This window comes from Trypanosoma equiperdum, assembly GCF_001457755.1.
Source record: "Trypanosoma equiperdum strain OVI genome assembly, contig: ctg_1769, whole genome shotgun sequence".
In the NCBI taxonomy this organism is placed as follows: Eukaryota; Euglenozoa; class Kinetoplastea; order Trypanosomatida; family Trypanosomatidae; genus Trypanosoma; species Trypanosoma equiperdum.
The window spans coordinates 7,227-7,497 of record NW_027123803.1 but is presented as its reverse complement, the minus strand read 5'-3'; the positions used below and the strand labels follow the sequence as shown (position 1 = coordinate 7,497).

Genomic DNA, 271 nt, shown 5'->3' with positions numbered 1-271 from the left:
TCACTCACTCACTCACTCACTCACATACCCATGTAAATGCATAGGAAAAAACCTAATTAGCACCCGGGATGTAATTAAGCTTTCCTTTTTAGTGACGTTGCCTTTCGTTTTTCACTTGGTTTATCTGTTCTTTTTAAGCCAACGAGGTTATGTCACTAAAAACTGTAATTACCACGCATCTGAATTTGCGCGGTGATAGCAGAAAGCAAAACGAAGAAATAACGGCGACTGCGGTGAAGAGATGATGATATCACAGAGACACACACAAACA

At 40.2% G+C, this 271-nt stretch overlaps 1 pseudogene across 1 annotated transcript in view; it reads left to right on the top strand.

Annotated features, from left to right (window-relative positions):
* TEOVI_000691300:pseudogene overlaps positions 1-44 on the top strand; it is a 331-nt pseudogene extending 287 nt beyond the window's left edge. The window contains exon 2 of the mRNA in view: positions 1-44. This exon is cut by the window's left edge and continues 16 nt beyond it. Within this exon, the coding sequence occupies positions 1-44 (44 nt within the window).
* Positions 45-271: the final 227 nt, after the last annotated feature.